The 20,379-nt window shown below is 47.8% G+C and overlaps 1 protein-coding gene across 1 annotated transcript in view; it reads right to left on the reverse strand.

The window, feature by feature from the left end:
* Window positions 1-377: 377 nt before the first annotated feature.
* Window positions 378-20,379, reverse strand: part of XKR6 (XK related 6) — a 225,955-nt gene continuing 205,953 nt past the window's right edge. The window contains 2 exon segments of the mRNA XM_063123738.1: window positions 378-1,395; window positions 8,699-8,895. Coding sequence (XP_062979808.1) covers window positions 431-1,395; window positions 8,699-8,895 — 1,162 coding nt within the window. The 3' untranslated portion in view covers window positions 378-430.

Below are 20,379 nucleotides of genomic sequence, written 5' to 3' on the forward strand. Positions count from 1 at the left end.
CCCTATGATAATGTCCTACACTTGGTGTAAGGTATAAAACTCAGAGGTGGAGGTATTCACTCTTCTCCAAACTCTGAAGCGTGGAAGTTTGAAATACTGGTTGGTTTGCGTTGTCTTGTTGGTTTTTTTTTTTCTCCTGTGCGTAAAAAACAAAAGAAAAAATTTCTTTTTGTTTTTACTTACAAAACATAGAGGATCCTTTTTCTTTTTTTTTTAAATACATACAGCAACCAGAAAGAAAACTTATTGGAAGGTTAAGTTTCATGAGCTGTGTTGACCGTAAACAATTAACCCACCCATTCCCACCCCCAAATTCCCTTTGAATTTGTCGCCGTTGTTTCTTTGTGACAGCGTGTGTGTATATGTGTGTGTGTGTGAGTGTATGTGTGGGGGTTTGTGTGTATATGTGTGTTTTTGTTTAAAGGAGCTTTTAAAGTGAAGATTCATACTGTAGCAATTCATATAAGAGAGGTCCATCCCGATACCTAATTCCTACAGCGGTGGGGGTGACATACTGGAGAATGTTTATAGTCCTTCTCAACCTCCTGTCTACAAAATGAGCATCCCAGGCCGGGTATCTCTTCCTTGGGATGTCTATCTTAATGAGAGGGCCTTCTGGGTGGTAGGGTCTCCCAGACGGAGTTGATGGCACCATTGCTCTCACTTGGAAAACTGGCAAGCAAGTGTCAGCTGTGAGTTCCTCCTGTTGCTCCGTGGCCGCTCTGGTTGGCATAGCCTGGGCCGCCCTGTACCCAGGGGTTTGGGGAGTCATGGGTTCAATGTCAGGGGGCAAAGGAATGCCCCAGAGCAGTTCGGCGCAACAGGAGCTGGCAAAAATCTTAGCTCTTGGCCCCATGGGATGCAGGACGCCGTAATATAAGAGCATCAACGCTATCCCGGCAGCGAAGCTAAGAAAGACGCAACAAAGTGCTGGCACAGCGTAGGAGTCAGTGGTGTCGGGATCTCTGTAACAATACCAAAGGAGCGTCAAGGTAGCATTCTCTGTCAAGACTACGGTGTAATAGGCAAACATTCGGTATCGGGTCCGCCCTTCCTTGACATTAAACCAGCAAAAAATGTACACGATCCCTACCACCATGTTGAAGAGAATCTCCTCCCATTTAGACATGCAGAAGTCTGTCCCGCCATGGATGATCCAGAAGGCCATGGCGCACCAGTGGACCACGACAAAGATCCCAAAATAGAGCTGGAAGATGGAAGCAAAGAGGGCAAAAGAGATAACTCTGGATGAGATGGTGAAGAGGCGCCAGAAGAGATGGATAAGGGCCCCTCTGTAGCTCATGCTCTTCTTGTCATCCCTAGAGTCCCGGAGAAGCTTGTGATAGGAGGCTAGCACCCAAGCCAGGGACATCAGGGAAGCCACAGAGGACACACCTGCCGGAAGAACACACACAAATCCACAAAGTTAATCAGGAGGCACGGAACAAGGAATGCAGCTGCCTACAGCATCTTCCTGGGGGGCAGGTGTGGTGTGGAGCATGTTTGCAGTGCGGGCCAGGTTAGCGAAAAAGATCTAGAGAAGGAAGAGAGAGAGAAAATAAGCAGAGATAATTCCTTGAATGTCTATGTGAGCATGCCCACGCTGTAACAAATGCAGGCCACCTCTGGCAGGTGCGTGTTTTTCTTTTCTTTCAATTACCGGCAGAAGCTGCACGTGTAATTTCCGTGACCGATGATGAACTACGATCAGTCCTTTCCTCACTTCCTGTTCCCTAGCCAGCCCTGGGCCCCATCTACACACAGTTTTTGGGGCGCCCCGAAGGCGCTTTAGGGCGCCCCGAAACTCCTAGTGTAGCTACCTGGTCAGAAGAGACGGAGGAAGAGGTGGCGGCGGCGGCGGCGGAAGAAGGCGGGCTCTTCTGCCGAGCTCTCCAACCCGGGTGGCTCTTTCGCTGGCAGCAGGAGGAGGCCGGCTTGGGGGGAATCCGCACGTCATTCTGAGATTGCTTCTAAGCGACCCCAGTGCGGCGTGAAAGCGAGCGTGTAACTGGCCTTTGGAAGAGCCGACGAAGAGACGTCCTTTCCGCTGCCGCTGCCGCCACCGCCACCCACAGACCTCCTCGCCGGCTGGGACGGAGAGCTCGGGAGAAGAAGGCGGGGTGGAGAGCTTCTTCCACTCTCAATTCCGCCTTCTTCAGCCGAGCTCTCCTTGCCGGTCGGCGAGGAGGTCTGTGGGTGGCGGCGGCGGCGGCGGGAAGGACGTCTCTTCGGCGGCTCTTCCAAAGGCCAGTTACACGCTCGCTTTCACGCCGCACTGGGGTCGCTTAGAAGCGATCTTGGAACGACGTGCGGATTCCCCCGGGGAGTTGGGCTCGGCGGCAAGGACTCACCAGAGAAGCCACCGAGCCCTGGGAACTTTTTGCCGCCGCCGCCTCTTCCTCCGTCTCTTCTGACCAGGTAGCTACACTAGGAGTCTAAGGGGCGCCCTGAAGCGCTTTCGGGGCGCCCCGAAGACTGTGTGTAGATGGGGCCCTGCTCTCCACGGACACTCACTGAATGCACGAGCTGAGCAGAACAGAACCTGCTCACTGAAGCTCTTCCACCAACCCTTTTCAGCATACGAAGCACAGTCACCTAGCTCAGTATTGCTGACACTGACTGGCAGCAATGGCTCCCCAGGGTTTCAGACCAGCATTTCCCCCAGCCCTACCTGGAGATGCTGGAGATTGAACATGCGACCTTCTGCCTGCAAAACAGGGGCTCTACCACAGAGCTACGGTCCTTCGCCAGCCAGCTCGTGGTCGGTCCTCTCTTTCCGTTTTGTTTTTCTTGTAGGGCAGTTTTGAAGGCTGCCGTCAAAACACATTTGGCCTATTAAGTTATATTAATAAATTACTACATTAGGGTTGTAATTTCTTACTTTGATATATTTGCCATTGCTACATTGTTATAACATTTGTATTAATTTGCATTAATAGAATACTGTTTGGAGGTCTACGTTTCCCTTAACTTTGGCTTTTGATGATGCCAGGGACCTTCTGCAAGCTAACACACTCAGGACCTGGGACCTTCTGCAAGCTAACACACTGAGCTAACCCCATCCCAGTGGTGGGCATCATGGACCACCTTGGGCTTCTAGAATGTGTTAAGGCTCATGAGAGACTTGTCCCTAAGGAAGCTGTAATCTAGGGGTATTCCTCCCCTTGATTACAGCTTCCTTCTGGGTGCACAACCTTTTTGGGTGTCTGTTGGGTGCTGAGAGCTGCACGTGCGCTTTCACACTGTAAGATTATTTCTTCATTTGAAATTGTACTAGATATGTGTAAGATTGGGGTTATAAAACTGTGGCCACAGCTAGACCTAAGGTTTCTCCTGGGATCATCCAGGGTTCGCCCCTGCCTGAGCACTGGATCCCCTGTGTGTCACCTAGATGAACAGGTTTGACCCCTGGACGATCCACGGATAAACCTTAGGGCTAGCTATGGCCTTTGTTGGCATAGCCTAGAGAAAGAAGCTTTTGGGAGCATAGAATGGGTTTGAACGGGTGTACAAGTGATGGGTGTACAAGTGATCTTCTGAACCCCATTTTACAATCTTTTCCTGGGTCACCCAGCTGAACTCTTAATGTCCCTTTTACTTCAGAACTCAGACAAATCAATCACCGAGCAAGTAGCCAAGTTTTTGAACTTGGCCATTTCTATTAGATCCTCTATGATTACTTGTCTTTTCAATAGCTAATTGTATGCTCGGTCCTTTTGTATGTAATTTTTGTTGGAATGGTCTATTGACTGCAATAAACTGTTGTTGTTAAGTGATGGGGTAATGCTTTAATATTAAGTGGGCAAGTAGGCATACACACATAGAAGACTGTATCAGGGTTTGGATGCTTTAGTTTGGATAAGGCACGATAGAAAATGATTTGGAAATATGATTTGATATTGCTCAAAGACGTTACTCATGAGAACTTGCAACTTGGTATTGCTCAAAAGACATTAGTCATAAGAACTTGTGACGTGTACTAACTGTAACTAGGGGAAGGGTCCAGGGTAAAGGACAGGTGAGGTTGTACCTAAGAACAGAGAAATAACCCAGACAGGTTAACCACAAGAACAGGGGGCTTGACCTTTCATCGTCATAAACAAATACGTCAGAAAGGGGAGGAGGTTTTCAGGAGAGGATGGTCTAAGTTATGAGGTGGTCCAATGGGTTTAGGAGTTTAGAAGATGTCAATAGGAGGAACTGATGATGTCAAATTGGGCATTTAAGGTTGAGGACAGACGGGAGAAATTGTCTTCCCTTTCCCCCAGGCCTGGTTTGGTCTTGCCTGGGAGAGTTGGGAGTCCCTCTGTGAAAAGGAGGTCCTTCACAGAGTCTGTGTTTATCTGTCTTTGTTTGTGTTTGTCTTGTTCTCCAAATCTGCCAGACTTGTATGTTCTTTTAATTTGCTTTGCTGAATGGAGGTTTGTGTGTCTGTTTGACTTTAACTTTCTTAAATTGTTTTAATAAATGTTTTTAAAGTTACAACAGTTTCATTGTGCTTGTGAGTCTGAGATAAGTCAATCATTCTGGATGTCTATCTCCAGATCTTCTTTACACCTACTATAGTGCTGGATTTGAGGAGTACTGTTGCAAGGTATTGCAGGAACCTGTGCCTATGTTCAGTACCTCTTAAAAAGACCACCAGAAAATTCCACCTACAACACACATTCGCATACAACTCTCCCCCCCCACTCACTCATACACAGTGATGTCCCCCCACTCACTCACAGCTTCAACCACAATTACCAGAAATACCATGTGGGTGGGGGACACACAATTTAGGAATGGGCTCCTGCCATAGAAGTCTCATTCCTAGAGCATCCCTGGAGCATCTTTGGAAGCTGGCACAAACCTTCGAGCATGGCTTCCCTGGATACTCTAGGAATGAGTTTGGTTTTTTTAAACGGCAGGAACCATAGAGTCCATTCCTAGAGGGTTTTTCTCCTTCCCCCCCTTTTGCCATTGGGGACAGATGCTGGGTTTTGGGGGACTGCAGGATGGTGTGTGGGGCCACAGTTTTTGCAACCCTGCTCCAGTCTTCAGCAGTAAAAAAACTTCAAGGGTGGAGAAATAAATGCTCCAGTTTTGCACACATACCTGTTTACGATCTCTGTGTGTAAGGCAGCAGTGTGGGTGGCTTTGGACACATTTGGCCCACACGAAAATTGTTACGGTAACTTGATAACGATAATCACATTACAAAGTGTGTGTGTGGGGGGGAAGGGTTTATTGTCAGGCACTCTGGGTAGAGTGGCCTCTTTTGAACTGTCAAAACCAAAGAGGACAATATGTGGATATGCAAATAAATATGTAAAAATGCCAATTTAAATAATTATTATAATTTTAGTAGAAATATAATACATCTCTCCATCATGTGGGAGGCTAGATGACACATTCCATATATTGCTTTCTTAGGCCATGGCTAGACCAGGCCTATATCCCAGGATCATCCTGGGATCATCCCTGTAATGACACACAGGGGATCCCGGGAGCAGGCAGGGATTATCCATTTGCCTGGGATAATCCTTAGGTCTCGCTAAGGCCATGATGTTATCTCCTGCTGTTTATTCCACATTATTCAAAATACTGCAACAAATGTCATTGTGTGTCCTAGGACATATAAATGCACAAGGGGGATATAGCATTACCATCATGGTATCATAATGATTTGACACAAGATGGAGATCTGTCTGGAGACTGCGACCAGGTGACCTCCTGTGTATGACCCTATTCATTCTGCTGTCCAGGTACTAACATGGGCACCCATTCCAGTCGCTCTTTTTCTTTAAACCGGAGTTGAACATGACAGCCCTTCAAACAGGAGGTGAGTTCAAATAGAGGACTGTCCTCTTTAAAAGAGGACACACACCCCAAAGATGTGAATTTCACACACACTCACACACTCAACGGGGATCATAGAATCATAGAATAGTGGCGTTGGAAGGGGCCTCTAAGGCCATCAAGTCCAACCCCCTGCTCAATGCAGGAATCCACCTTAAAGCATCTCTGACAGTTGGTTGTCCAGCTGCCTCTTGAAGGCCTCTAGGGTGGGAGAGCCCGCCACCTCCTCAAAGCTTTTTTTGGGCATAGAAGGGAATTGGGATGTAGGATATCAGTAGTGATGGGTAAACCCCCTTCAGTTTAATTCAAAATTGGCTCACTTTTCCTAGTTTCTCTGGATAATGCTTCGGGAAGGGGACACCTCTAATTTCCCCATAGTTTTTCCAAGAAAGTTCAGGATTAAAGGGGTGGAGGAAGCGTTTCACAACGTTCTTCCCAGGCCAATAATAATAAAAAACAACATCCTGGAGAAGGGGTAGAACTACTAGTGTAGGGTGACCCTATGGAAAGGAGGACAGGGCTCCTGTATCTTTAACAGTTGTATTAAAAAGGGAATTTCAGCAGGTGTCATTTGTATGCATGCAGCACTTGATGAAATTCATAGAATCAAAGACTAGTAGCATTGGAAGTGGCCTACAAGGCCATCGAGTCCAACCCCCTGCTCAATGCAGGAATCCACATTAAAGCATCCCTGATAGATGGTTGTCCAGCTGCCTCTTGAAGGCCTCTAGTGTGGGAGAACCCACAACCTCCCTAGGTCATGGGTTCCATTGTCATACTGTTCTGTCTTCATCACAACAGTTCAAGCTGCGGGAGCCCTGCCCTCTTTTAAATCTGGTCACTCTAGTATAGCTCCTGCAGCTTTAACTGTGGTGATGAAGAGGGGATTTCACCAGGTGCTGCATGCATACAAAGGACACCTGATGAAATTCCCTTTTCTTTACTGCTGTTATTGGATCCAGCTAGAGTCTTCTTGGAATACCGTCATAGTCTTGCAATCCAGCATATTTGCATGCAATAAATATCCTTTTACAACAGCATCATAGCTGTTAAGTTACCCTTATTGTGGTTTTCCAACTCCTGGGGATATCTTTTATGGATTGTCAGTATGTGGCACTGAATGAGGGGATGAGTCAGAAATTTGTGACTTTCTTGACAACCCCCACTCTTACCTGGGACAGGACACCTTCTCACACTGAAATACCCAGGAATCAGTGCAAATGGAAATTTATCGAGACCTTGCAAAATAAGTGGAACCAATCTTGCCCCCGCCCTTTCCCTCAAGAGGCTGGTGCTTCCTGTAACATATCCTACAATCCCTTCTCCAACCTGGAGGGCTATGCTGGATGTGGGAGGATGGGATCTATAGTCCAAGAACAGATCTGGAGAGCAGTGGGTTGGGAGGCCACAGGGAGAAATCAAATGGAATTTCAGCAGGTGTCATTTGCATGCATAAGAACCTAAGAAGTGCCCTGATGCTGGATCATCTCATCCAGCACTCTGTTCACACAGGGGCCAACCAGCTGATGACCAGGACCCACAAGCAGGACATGGTGCAACAGCACCCTCCCACCCATGTTCCCTAGCAACTGGTGCACGCAGGCTTACTGCCTCGAATACTGGAGATAGCACACAACCATCAGGGTTAATAGCCATCGAGAGCCTTCGCCTCCAGGAATTTATCCAACCCCCCTTTAAAGCCATCCAAATGGATGGCCATCACTACATCTTGTGGTAGTGAGTTCCATAATTTAACTCTGCACTGTGTGAAGAAGTCCTTCCTTTTAATTGTCCTGGATCTCTCACCAACCAGTTTTGTGGGATGACCCCTGGGTTCTAGTATTTTGAGAGAGGGAGAGAAATGTCTCCCTATCCACCTTCTCCATCCCAGGCATAATTTTGTACACCTCTATCATGTCTCTCCTTAGCCTCCTTTTTTCCAAGCTAAAGAATCCCAGTTGATGTAACCTTCCCTCATAAGGGAGATGCTCCAGCCCCTGAATCATTTTAGTTGCCCTTTTCTGCACTTTTCCCAGCTCTATAATATCCTTTTTTAGGTGTGGTGACCAGAACTGTACATAGTATTCTAAGTGTGGTCTCGCCATCGATTTGTATAAGGCCAGTATGATACTGGCCATTTTATTCTCAATTCCTATATATGCCTAACATGGAGTTTGCCTTCTTTACAGCGGCTGCACACTGGTGGGTGGACATTTTCATTGATCTGTCCACCACAATCCCAAGATCTCTTTCTAGCTCCTTCCTATCTTTCCTCTCTCATCTCACACTATTGCCCCGCTTGTGCTCTTCGCTCCTCTGATGCCATGTTTCTCGCCTGCCCAAGGGTCTCTACTTCCCTTGCTCGGCTTCGTCCATTTTCTTCTGCTGCCCCTTACGCCTGGAACGCTCTTCCAGAACATTTGAGAACTACAAGCTCAATCGCAGCTTTTAAAGCTCAGCTAAAAACTTTTCTTTTTCCTAAAGCTTTAAAAACCTGATTTTGTTCTGACTTTTATGCTGTTAGTTTTACTCTACCCTGTGCCTGTTTGGTGCATTCTCTTCCCCTCCTTATTGTTTTATTATGATTTTATTAGAATGTAAGCCTATGCGGCAGGGTTTTGCTATTTTATTGTTTTACTCTGTACAGCACCATGTACATTGATAATAATAATAATTGTTCGGTCACCGCCAGCTCAGATCCCATTAGGTTATGCATGCAGCACCTGGTGAAATCCCCTCTTCATCCCGACAGTTAAAGCTGCAGGGGTGCTGACAATACTGGGCTAGATGGGCCAAAGGACTCCATATAAGGCAGCTTCCTATGTTCCTATGAATGCAACGCGGATCAGACACTTACACGGTAAGGTTTCTGCACGGTTCTTTTGGATCATTATGCAGAGTTGTAGCACCAATTGGGGGGCGCTCTCGAGAAAAGTCTCCAAGAGACGCAGCATGTTGACGTCCGCATATTCGTACATCATAGCCCAGTAAAAGCGCCGCTGGTGTTCCTTTTGTCTCTGGCTTTGGATCCCCAGGTACATGGTACGGATATACCTGGAGAGAAGGAAGAAAGGATAGCGGAGTGTGAGCTAACAACAGGACCCCCGGTGAAAAACATTCATTCATCCGTATCTACCTCTTGCTTTGCCCTTCCCATTTAAAGAAATTGTCTGGGGGCTGAGGTGCGATCCTAGGCATGTTTGCACAGAAAAAAGTCCAACATCTCCCAGCCTGGAAGTTGTAGGACTTTTTTTCTGTCTAAGCGTGCCTAGGATTGTGCCCTTAAAGATTAACAGATGAGAAAGGGCCTTGCTAGACCTACCTTAAAATACAGGCGTGTGGAGGGGCCAGCCTGCGCTCGAAGGCACTCCTATCCACACTAGGGTGACCAACTGTCAGGATTTCCCCGGATTTGTCCTGGTTTTTGTTCTTTCCATGGTGTCAGGGGGGATTTTCTATAATTTTCAATAATGTCCTGGAATGACACACCTTCCTCTTTAAGGCTGCCATTAGCATGGCAGGAGGGAGTGACATGCTTTCTTGAGGCACATCATTCCCCCACCCCGAGCTCCAATTGAGGTCTTAAAGGGGAAAGTGGGTCATTCGTGGACTTTATAGAAAAGGCCCCAATTGGAGTGGATGGTGGTGGTGCAGAATGAAATCCTTTCCCCTCCTCCACTCCAATCGAGTTCTGTAAGGTGGCGGGGGATAACGTACTTTCTGCAGGACTCAGAAAGCTGCTTCCACACACACACACTAGGTGTCCTCTTTTTTGGTTTCCCAAATATGGTCACCCTAATCCACACGTCCAACGTGACGGGGTAAAGGAAAGCCCCATCGCATCGGCCATTTTGTTTAAAATCTTAAAGGGGCCGGGTACACAGGAGCGCACCAGTGAGTAAGGTAGGGATTTTTAAAATTAAAAACAGGGTTCCCTGCCACCCTCTGCCCCCAATTTCCCCACCCTGACTGCGATACCCCCGCGATTTCCGGTTCTCTCCCATCCCCCATGGCTCTGATTCCCCCCCATACCCTGCGATTTCCGATCCCCCCATCCCCCTTGGCTCCGATTCCTCCCACCCGCAATCTCTGATTCCCCCCACCTGCGATTTCCGATCCCCCCATCCCCCATGGCTCCTATTCCCCCCCATCCCCCGCGATCTCCGATCCCCTCACCCGTGATCTCCAATCCCCCCGCCCACGATCTCCAATCCCCCCATCCCCTATGGCTCCAATTCCCCCCCCGCCTGCGATCTCCTATCCCCCCATCCCCCATGGCTCCGATTCCCCCCCATCCCCTGCGATCTCCGATCCCCCCCATTTCCTCTGGATCCCCCCATCTCCCCCCACTGCCCTGATGGCCGCAGCACTGCCCGCCACTTTTCCCGGCTACTCGCGAGTACATGCAGTAGCCGGGAAAAGCGGCGGAATGGGCTACATGCCCGCGTTCTCTGGCTCAGCCTGAGACTGCAGGAAATAACGGGCCACAACCGGTGCTGATTATCTCGGGCCAAGGGAGGGTTACCCCTGCCTGAGCCCGGGATCCCCTGTGCATCACCTGGATGCACAGGGGCCGGGCAGGGGCTCGCACCGAGCTAAACTCTCATGTAGCAAGGCCCTCAGTGAACTACGAGCAACATCCGACAAGCGTTTTATTGCACGCTTGTTACTGGGCACTCAAGGAGTTTGCTCATGTCCCTCACATGATGTCGTCTGCCTCCCGCCCCTTCTGGCCTTCCTTGCACAACAAAAAAAACCCTCGATAAGTCCGATGTTTTTTAAAACTTGGAATCGCTGCTCTCTCCTGCTGTGTGCAGGAGAAGCAACGCCATTAGAGCAGCGGACTCAATGGGCCGCGGGCTTGTTGGGTACTTCCTCTTTTGAAAGAGGAAGTAACTGAGGAACGAAAACATGGGCGGAGAAGCGAAGGTAGGGAGTGTGTTTCCACCACCACCACCTCTGACGTGATGGAGCTTTAAATCTGCACACATTTTCGTACCAAGAAAATTTAGTTCCTTTGAAACAGCATATTTCCTGCTATCAGCTCCCAAGACACCTTATTTACAACAAAATCCTCAATGACAATAAAATGTACATTTTTTTAAAAAAAACCAAGCAAACTGACAGCAGCATTAATAAGGAATGAAACCTCATCAATACAAAACAATAATAAAAACATCAAGTAATGGCAACATTAAAAGCAATAACCTTGGAAATAGGCCCAGCAGAAAGAACGGATTATCCTGCAAGTGCCCAGGTTAACAGCAGTGCAATCTTATGCATGTCTACTCAGCAAGTAGGTTCTTAGTGGGAGCAGAAGCATCGCCTCCAAATGCGCGTGCACGGACACAGACTTGCCTGGTGCCAGCACACGGCCTCTTTGGGCAGCTGCCGTCCTTTTTTTAAAGAGAGGATAGTCCTCTTTTTGAAGGGATGACAGAAGACCATCCTCTATCTGAAGCCTGTCCGGTCCAATTCTGGTTTAAGGATAAAGAACCAGAAGAATTGCTGACCATCAACCATGAGCACTGGACAGTAGAGTGAACAGGCAGTCATACAGGTCACCTGATCACAGTCTGGGCATGTTTAGCCTTGAGAAGAGAAGGCTGAGGGAAGACATGAGAGCACTCTTCAAGTCCTTGAAAGGTTGTCACACGGAGGAGGGCCAGGATCTCTTCTCGATCCTCTCAGAGTGCAAGAAATGGAAGACTGGGCTCAAGTTATAAGAACCCAGATTCTGGCTGGACATCAGGAAAAACATCCTGACGGTTAGAGCGTTACGACAATGGAACCAATTCCCTAGGGAGGTGGTGGGCTCTCCCACACTAGAGGCCTTCAAGAGGCAGCTGGACGGCCATCTGTCAGGGATGCTTTAGGGTGGATTCCTGCATTGAGCAGGGGGTTGGACTCGATGGCTTTATAGGCCCTTTCCAACTCTACTATTCTATGATTCTATGAAAAGGAGGACAGGACACAAAATTAGAACATAAGAATAAAAGAACATCCCTACTGGATCAGGCCAAGGGTCTCTCTTGTCCAGCATTCTATCCCCATAGTGGCCACCAGGGACCCACAAGCAAGCCATGGGTGCAACATCACCCTCCCGCCCATGTTCCCCAGCAGCTGGTGTACATTGGCTTATTGCTTCTCTACTGGAGGCCAAATCATTTCCCAGTCTAGTCCCAGTGGTGCAGATAGCTAGTTTGGAGCCTGGATGTAATGGTCTCCATGCCTTCCTCCCCCTTCAGAAAACCCATGCGTCTTGCTTCACTTGTGAACAACACAGCTAACATTTTCCTCCTCTCTCCCAGCCGCTGTTCCTCACTTCACAGCTGCGTCTCCATTCCTCATAGGTTAGCGCAAAACAAACAAAAACCTGCCTGCCAACCCTGATTTTCTTTTTTTTAGAAGCAAGAAATACTCTGACCATGTGCAGTTTCGTATTTTAAACTCACTTAAATCTGAGCCCCGTCATGACCACAAGAATAAAGCGGAGTTTGTTTCTGCTGCCCTGATGTGAAACACATTTATTTGGGGGATAAGAAACGTTTTGTCGTAGAAAAGGATAATGTATCTTTAAAATGGATAAAAGCAGCATCTGTACAGGTCCATCTGGTCATTTCCTGAATATAGCATATTTTAAAAATGAAGAAGAAAAGGTGTTGCGGACAGCAGCGTCAGGACAGTGGGCCTTGAGCGTTCCTGCTGGGTCTGTTTGATTCTACCCTGATCATCAGCCACTGCTTGGGTTGTCATTTGGGATCCCCCTAGGGTGTGGGGCCTGGATTTCAGCCCCACGGCCCAACTCTAGGTACTCCGCCGTCTATCCCATTCTTATCTATTCTCACTGGCTTTGCAGATATCTTCCCATCCGCTGCTAGAGGATCTTTCTCTCTCAAGTTGCCCAAGACAGAACTGGGACCTTCCGCATGCAAGACATGTGTTCTACCGCTCAGTTCTGGTCCATTGCAGAATGGGACTGAATTGCCGCAGTCTTCTGTGATAAGCAAAAGCAGGTCCATTACATCTTGTAATGCTCTCTCTCTCTCTCTCTCTCTCTCTGAAAGGCAAATGTTCCGGTTGTTTTACCAATGCCCATCCCTGATTCAAAAGCTCGCTGAGAACGGATTATTGCAGAGTAAATGGGTGCTACCTAGAAGAGTCAGGGAAAAGTCTTCATCAAAGTGCAATGCAGATGCTCAGAGGTGGGGAATGACTTAGGCCAGCTTTTCCCAACCTGTGGCCCCTCTAGATGTGCTGGACTGTAACTTAAGGTGACCCTATGAAAAGGAGGACAGGGCTCCTGTATCTTTAACAGCTGCACAGAAAAGGGAATTTCAGCAGGTGTCATTTGTATATATGGAGCTTTCTCCGCTGTAGCACCCCGGCTGTGGAATGAGCTCCCCAGAGAGGTCCGCCTGGCGCCTACACTGTACTCCTTTCGTCGCCAGGTGAGGACCTTTTTATTCTCTCAGTATTTTAACACTTAATTTTAACTTAAATTTAACCGTTCTAATTCTGTATTTTAATCTTATATCAATTTTGCTGCGTGGTTTTATCCTGCTTGTGCTTTTTATACTGTATTTTGTATTTGTGCTTTTAACCTGTTGGTTGTTTTATTATGGTTTTAATTTTTGTGAACCACCCAGAGAGCTTCGGCTATTGGGCGGTATAAAAATGTAATAAATAAATAAATAAATAAAATGGTGAAATTCCCTCTTCATCACAACAGTTAAGGGTGCAGGAGCTATACTAGAGTGACCAGATTTAAAAGAGGGCAGGGCACCTGCAGCTTTAACTGTTGTGATGAAGAGGAAATTTCATCAGGTTCTCCATATATACAAATGACACCTGCTGAAATTCCATTTTCAATGCAACTGTTAAAGCTACAGGAGCCCTGTCCTCCTTTTCATAGGGTCACCTAACACACCTTTTTCCTGCCTTCTGGGGAGGGACTGTATCTCATTGATTCCCCCCTTCTTATCTTCCTGTTCTCACCCAGGAAATGTTGGAGAGTCTGCTTCACATGGCACTGAGAGCAGGTTTTGTGATCCAACCAACTGAACCCTGTCTTAGGCGCTTACTGCACAAGGATGGTGGCAAAACAAGGTCTTATTCTTCTGGGGCTGGGAGGGAAGGCACTTTTTCAAAAGCGTTCCCTGAAAGAGCAAAGCGGAAGTGGTTATAATCTGCCACAAGGTGGCGATCTGATCTAATGATTGCACATTTCAAAATTCAGAGGGAATTTTTCTCGCTTGGGCGAAAAAAAACCTCTTGGTTTTTCTATTCCACAGTCACACCGCACCAAATTTCAATTTTACTGTGCAATTTGTGTGTGTGTGAAACGATCACAAAACTCCAGCTTTCATACATTTCTTCTAAGAACACAGGAACATAAGAACATCCCCACTGGATCAGACCAAGGGTCCATCTAGTCCAGCATCCTTTTCGCACAGTGGCCAACCAGCTGTTGACGAGGAACCCACAAGCAGGATATGAGGGTAGGGTGACCCTACGAAAAGGAGGACAGGGCTCCTGTATCTTTAACAGTTGTATTGAAAAGGAAATTTCAGCAGGTGTCATTTATATATATGGAGAACCAGGTGAAATTCCCTCTTCATTACAACAGTTAAAGCTGCAGGTGCCCTGCCCTCTTTTAAATCTGGCCACTCTAGTATAGCTCCTGCAGCTTTAACTGCTGTGATGAAGAGGGAATTTCACCTGATTCTGCATGCATACAAACGACACCTGCTGGAATTCTCTTTTCTATGCCACTGTTAAAGATACAGGAGCCCTGTCCTCCTTTTCATAGGGTCAACCTTCATGAGGGCAATAGCACCTTCTCACCCATGTTCCCCAGCAACTGGGGACACAGGCTTACTGCCTCTGATAGTGGAGGTAGCACATAGCCAGTAGGCCTAGCCATTGGTAGCTTTCTCCTCCAGGAATTTGTCTAACCTCCTTTCAAAGCCATCCCAATGGGTGGCCATCACTACATCTTGTGGTTGCAAATTCCATCATTTAATTCTGCGCTGTGTAAAGAAGTCCTTCCTTTTATCTTCCCTGAATCTCCCACCAATCAGGTTCATGGGATGATCCACATTGGGTTCTAGTGTTCACTGCCATTGCTTTTGACTCTTCGGCCACCATGCTGCTGCTGCTGCTATTATGATGATGATGATGATGATGATGATGATGATGATGGTACAACAATGGAATCAGTTACCTAGGGAGGAATTCTGGGAGTTGTAGTCCAAACCACCTGGAGAGCATCTGTTTGGGGAAGAAGGCTGTCCTAGCATCTAGAAATGTGCATTTAGGAGGCGGTGGGCTCTCCCACCCTAGAGGCTTTCAAGAGGCAGCTGGACAACCACCTGTCAGGGATGCTTTAGGGTGGATTCCTGCATTGACCAGGGGGTTGGCCTCGATGGCCTTATAGGCCCCTTCCAACTGTACTATTCTATGATTCTATGATTATTATATTAAATACTTGAAAGGGCATTTTGATTGCACAGTCCCTGCCAGTCGTGAACGTGATGAAATCAAAGTCCTTATAGCCTATCCCATTTGCCTACGTGACATCACTGAGTATAAGTGAAGCCTTTCACTTTCAGGGCTCATTGGGACACAGCACCAGCACTTTTTTTATTAGCAGGGACACTGATGTCATCTGTCACCCCTCTGAGACTTCCTTGCACCCTGTGCTCAACTGCAATCCTCACCATAGCTGGGGGAGGGGAATGAATTTTCCCAGCAACAATATGTGGTCTCCTATTGCAACGCAATATGTTTCGGGGTGGCCTGAACAGGGCCGGTGCTACCATAGAGGCCACTCAGGCGGCCGCCTAGAGCGCCAAGCTGAGAGGGGCGCTGGGCACAGCGCAGCACTCACCCACGTTGGCTGTGAGACGGCCCGGCCCGAGGATTCAGATAGGCCTGGGCGGGCGAGATGGCGCCCCGTGCCCGCCCAGCCGAAGCGAAGCCATGGACACTGGGGTGGGGGTGGGGCGGCTCTACGTTCGGACTTCCAGAATGCGCCCAGGAGAGAGAGTGGGAGAGAGAGAGAGAGAGAGAGAATGTATGGGTGAATGGGGTGCATGGGGTCTTTGAGTGAATGCATGTGTTCATGCATGTGTTTGTTTGGAGTGAGTGATGCGGAGTGTGTGTGTGTGCACGTGTGTGAGTTGGGGGGGGGTGATTTGGAGGTGATATTCCTATTAAATAATGCATTTTAGACCCATAGTCGTCCCTTTCCAATTTGTTTGCTATAATTCCTGCATTGCTATAATTCCTGCATTGAGCAGGGGGTTGGACTCGATGGCCTTGTAGGCCCCTTCCAACTCTACTATTCTATGATTCTATGAATTGGCATGACGTATTTCTTGCACTTTAAAATAAATTTAGCAGTTTCAAGTTTTGTGCTTCTTATTTTTTCCAGGAAACATCTGTTCTTAAAAATCAAAGTTGGCATTTTTGGGGGCGGTGGGTGGTGAAACTAGCTCACCTTGCCTAGGGCGCAAAATAGTCTGGCACCGGTCCTGGGCCTGAAGTGGCAACGAAGGCCTTAGCTAGACCAGCGGTTATCCCAGGCTGATACCCGGCATTGCCCCTGTGCGTTCACATGATGCACAGGGGATCCCGGGATCAGGGAGGGATCATCCCTCCCTGGCCTCGGGATGCAGCCCTACACTTTGGGCCTGGTTTTTCCCGCAGACCGTGAGCATGTGGCCTGTTTCCCGGCTCCGCGCGATTAGTCACGCAGAGCCGGAAGCCGCGCACGGAGCACTCCTCAGGAGCACCGCGACCATCAGGGCTGTGGAGGTGGGTGGGAGTGGGGAAATCAATTTTTTTTAAAACAACAAACCTACCTTCAGTTGCTCAAGCGCTCGTGAGCAGCTGGCCCTTTAAAAAATAAAAATAAAATGGTGGGTGCGACGCCTCTCTTCTTGAGTCCGTAAACGAGGGTGAGATCTCGCGTTATTCACAACGTGAGGTCTCCCCTCCTCTCCTCCGGATTTTCAGTTAGGTCTAGCAAAGGCCACAGACCCATGAGCTTTACAAAAGACTGGAGTTAAAAATGGCTAGAACCGGTTTGTTGATATGGATCAACCCAACTGCCTGCAGTTTTGGACTCTCTTTGGGGACTTGGCCATAAGGACTGTGATGACGAACGTCTGGACTTCAAAATTTACCACCACACCACTGTTGGGGCAGAATTTCCTCTTTCCGCTGACACCTGCCCACCCTCCTTGAGAATATTTTCAGACCCTTTTACAAAGGGTTGTAAAACAATGCCAAGAAGTTTACTTATTTATTTGTTACATTTTTATGCTGCCCAATAGCCGAGGATGTCCAGGCAGTTCCCAATTAAAACCATAAAATACAGCAAATCAAAACATAATATAAAGCTTTAAAAGTTTAAGAATACCAAGTAAAACTAAAATGAACCAGCACCGGGAAAAGCTTGCGTGAAAAGAGGTGTTTTCAGGAGGCGTTGAAAGGACGTTACCTTCAGAGGAACGGCTACTGAAGATGTTTGAGCTAGCAGAGATGGCGAAACTCACGGCAATAATGAGGGGAAAATCGACTGTAAGATTTATAACTGAGTGGGAACCTTTTGTAAACTTTATGAAGGGACGAGAAAAAAATGACTTGTATATCTGTGGATACAACCAATAGTGTAGAAAACGTGGAGAGAGAAATTAGAGATTTGGATTTGACAGTGATAAAGAAAAACAATAGTAATGACAACATTATTATATATTTTTACTGAGGAGAATATTGGAAGAACATTTTATTTGGTGTTTTGTTTGTTTGATTGACTTTGTTTTATCCTATTTTTGTGGACGTGTTTGTTTTGTTAGTGTTTTTTATTTACTGATGTTTGGAAATAATAAAAAAAGATTACGAAAGGATGTTACATTTTCCGCCTCCCTAACCGCACGAAGGAGGGTTTTCCCAGGGGGTGGGTGCCACTACAGAGAAGGCCCCACTGTTAGGGTGACCATATTTGGGAAACCAAAAAAGAGGACACCTAGTGTGTGTGGGGGGGGAAGCAGCTTTCTGAGTCCTGCAGAAAGTACGTTATTCCCCCGCCACCTTAAGGAACCCGATTGGAGTGGAGGAGGGGAAAGGATTTCATTCCAATTGGGGCCTTTTCTATAATGTCCACGAATGACCCACTTTCCCCTTTAAGACCTCAATTTTTGCTCGGCGTGGGGGAATGTGCCTCAAGAAAGCATGTCATTCCCTCCTGCCATGCTAATGGCAGCCTTAAAGGGGAAGGTGTGTCATTCCAGGACATTATTGAAAATTATAGAAAATCCCCCCTGACACCATGGAAAGAACAAAAACCAGGACAAATCCGGGAAAATCCTGACAGTTGGTCTCCCTACCCACTGTCAAGGTTCTTCATGGGGGCATTCAGTTCATTTCGGAATGACCAGCAAGACCTCCTCTGAAGATCTTTAGGGTGGATTCCTGCATTGAGCAGGGGGTTGGACTCAATGGCCTTGTAGGCCCCTTCCAACTCTGCTATTCTATGATTCTATGATCTGAAGGTGGATTCCTGCATTAAGCAGGGGGTTGGACTCAATGGCCTTCCAACTCTACTATTCTATGATTCCATGATCATAAATGTTGTCTGGGTGCATATAAGTAGGGTGACCCTATGAAAAGGAGGACAGGGCTCCTGTATCTTTAACAGTTGCATAGAAAAGGGAATTTCAGCAGGTGTCATTTGTATATATGGGGAACCTGGTGAAATTCCCTCTTTAATCACAACAGTTAAAGCTGCAGGAGCTATAGTAGAGTGACCAGATTTAAAAGAGGGCAGGGCACCTGCAGCTTTAACTGTTGTGATGAAGAGGAAATTTCACCAGGTTCTCCATGTATACAAACGACACCTGCTGAAATTCCCTTTTCAGTACAACTGTTAAAGATACAGGAGCCCTGTCCTCCCTTTCATATGGTCACCCTAATATAAGGGAAGGCGGTCTGCTAGGTGTCCTGGTCTCAAATTGTTTAGGGCTTTATATAGGATAGTAGTCTAATTGTGAGGTTACCATTGGAAGGATGACCGTGGCTAGGCTATCCCTATCCAGGAACGGGCACAGTTGGTGTACCAACCAAAGTTTGTAACAGGTGCTCCGAGCCATCTGGGACTTCAGTAACAGAGACAGATCCAGGAGCACCCCCAAACTACAGGCCTGTGCCTTCAGAGCGACTGCAACCCCATCCAGAACAGGCAAACACCCCAAGTCCAAGGGAGTGTATTTGACAAGGGTGTGCGTGAAAGCATTTGCTCACAGCGCCACCGTTTTGGCCGCGCGCTTAGCTGCTGCTCCCTCTGAAACGCGAATGCGCCACAGCCCCAGGTCTCCGCTATAATAACCAGGTGCCGATGAAATGCCAGATTTACGACCTCTGAGCAACTTTGCTCGGGCCTCTCCTTGTACGGATGACGGATAAATCAAACGGGATAAAGACCGTGATATTTTTTGCAAAGCCCTTGACCGGACTGGACGGCTCTGGCTACGGTGCGCCACGGTTGCTTGAGCAGCAGGGGGGAGGGAGACAGGCCTCAAACGTCTGGGGAGTCCTTATCCAGAGGCAGCAAGTCGCCGGAGAAGGCCGAGCGAGGGGAAGGGAGACAGCAATGGCTGGGACACAACTGCGCTCATGGGACCCGGATCTTTACAAGACACGAGTTCTCTGCATGTGACGCACGGGCTTCCGAAAGCAAAGCATGAAGGGAGTCCAAGCACCTCTCTACACCTCCTGGCGTTTTGGGAGGGAGGAGGAGGAGGATCTCGTAATATTCTGCTTGTGAGAGATCCTACCCTTTGTCGACACGTGCGCGCGACATCCCGGGAGGAAGGAGGGGTGTCGCGCCCGCCATTTTCTTTTTTGTAACAGAGATGAGCGCACTGGCAGTCCAACAAAACTGTCAGTAAAAACTAAAAAAAACCTGCTCCCACTCCCCACACCCTCGATGGGCACAGAGCACCTGAAGAGCTCTGTGCCCCATGCCTGTTTCCTGCTTCATAGAATCATAGAATAGCAGATTTGGAAGGGGCCTACAAGGCCATCGAGTCCAACCCCCTGCTCAATGCAGGAATCCACCCTAAAGCATCCCTGACAGATGGTTGTCCAGCTGCCGCTTGAAGGCCTCTAGTGTGGAAAAGCCCACAACCTCCCTAGGGAACTGATTCCATTGTCGTACTGCTCTAACAGTCAGGAAGTTTTTCCGGAGGTCCAGCCAGAATCTGGCTTCCTTTAACTTGAGCCCGTTATTCCGTGTCCTGCACTCTGGGAGGATCGAGAAGAGATCCTGGCCCTCCTCTGTGTGACAATCTTTCAAATCCTTGAAGAGTGCTATCATGTCTCCCCTCAATCTTCTCTTCTCCAGGCTAAACATGCCCAGTTCTTTCAGTCTCTCTTCATAGGGCTTTGTTTCCAGACCCCTGATCATCCTGGTTGCCCTCCTCTGAACACGCTCCAGCTTGTCTGCGTGCTTCTTGAATTGTGGAGCCCAGA

Source organism: Elgaria multicarinata, chromosome 4 (assembly GCF_023053635.1).
Source record: "Elgaria multicarinata webbii isolate HBS135686 ecotype San Diego chromosome 4, rElgMul1.1.pri, whole genome shotgun sequence".
Lineage (NCBI taxonomy): Eukaryota > Metazoa > Chordata > Lepidosauria > Squamata > Anguidae > Elgaria > Elgaria multicarinata.